This window comes from Haplochromis burtoni, unplaced genomic scaffold (genome assembly GCF_018398535.1).
Source record: "Haplochromis burtoni strain Fernald_Lab_line unplaced genomic scaffold, NCSU_Asbu1 Contig_3534, whole genome shotgun sequence".
Classification (NCBI taxonomy): Eukaryota; Metazoa; Chordata; class Actinopteri; order Cichliformes; family Cichlidae; genus Haplochromis; species Haplochromis burtoni.
In genome coordinates this window covers 5,835-6,584 of record NW_024585895.1, presented here as the reverse complement: position 1 = coordinate 6,584, position 750 = coordinate 5,835, and the positions used below count along the sequence as shown (strand labels likewise).

Sequence of the window (750 nt, the reverse complement as noted above, 5' to 3'; positions counted from 1 at the left end):
TGAACTCCACACCTTGGTTGTAACGATTGGTTATCGGAGTCACTGCTTCCTCCACACTTTGAGGTGTTGTGAGGAGTGAACCAAGGTGATTAACTGTGTAAAGAATAACAAGGACAAATGTATGCCCTCCACCCAAACCTGACTCATACATCAGACAGAGACAGATGATGGACTTTATTTCTTTTCTCTTCAGCAGCATTTTACAGAAACATTTTGTTCTTTTTCCTCGTACACTTCGTTAGCTACATGTATGTTAAAGTGTTAGTTGTCTTATATTTTGTGCAGTTTCACAGACACAGCCAACACTAAAGCCTCACACGTGTAGGAGCTCTGAGACCGTGCAGACATGAGGTCCAAACATCAACTAAACAGCACCCAGGTCACAGCTGAGACCTGAACAGCAAGGCATTATGGGTAAGTACAATATAAATGTGTAAGTAAAAGATGAGTGTTGTTTGTGCTAATGTGGTAACAAATGAGTGCGCTGAGCTACAGCCACTGCAGGGTTCAGCTGTGTGAACAGAAAACATCCTCACAGAACGTGGAGGAACTCAGCATCGTCCCCTCTTCATCCCCTTCAGCCCCTTACTGGTGTTTTCCCTCTGACTCACAGACCAGTCAGATCCATAATCAGAGCCCAGTCAGACTAAGCTGGTCCATCAGAGGAGTCATTTCAAAAGCCTTGTTGTCCTCGGCTGGATCCTGGACCTGATCTGTCCCTGCAGAGGAAACGCAAGAAGTCACAAACAA

At 45.1% G+C, this 750-nt stretch overlaps 1 protein-coding gene across 1 annotated transcript in view; it reads right to left on the bottom strand.

The window, feature by feature from the left end:
* Positions 1–36: 36 nt before the first annotated feature.
* The window catches only part of LOC121813923 (butyrophilin-like protein 2), a gene marked incomplete in the record, with an annotated part of 3,029 nt that continues 2,315 nt past the window's right edge, over positions 37–750 (bottom strand). The window contains 1 exon segment of the mRNA XM_042217891.1: positions 37–719. Within this exon segment, the coding sequence (XP_042073825.1) occupies positions 631–719 (89 nt within the window).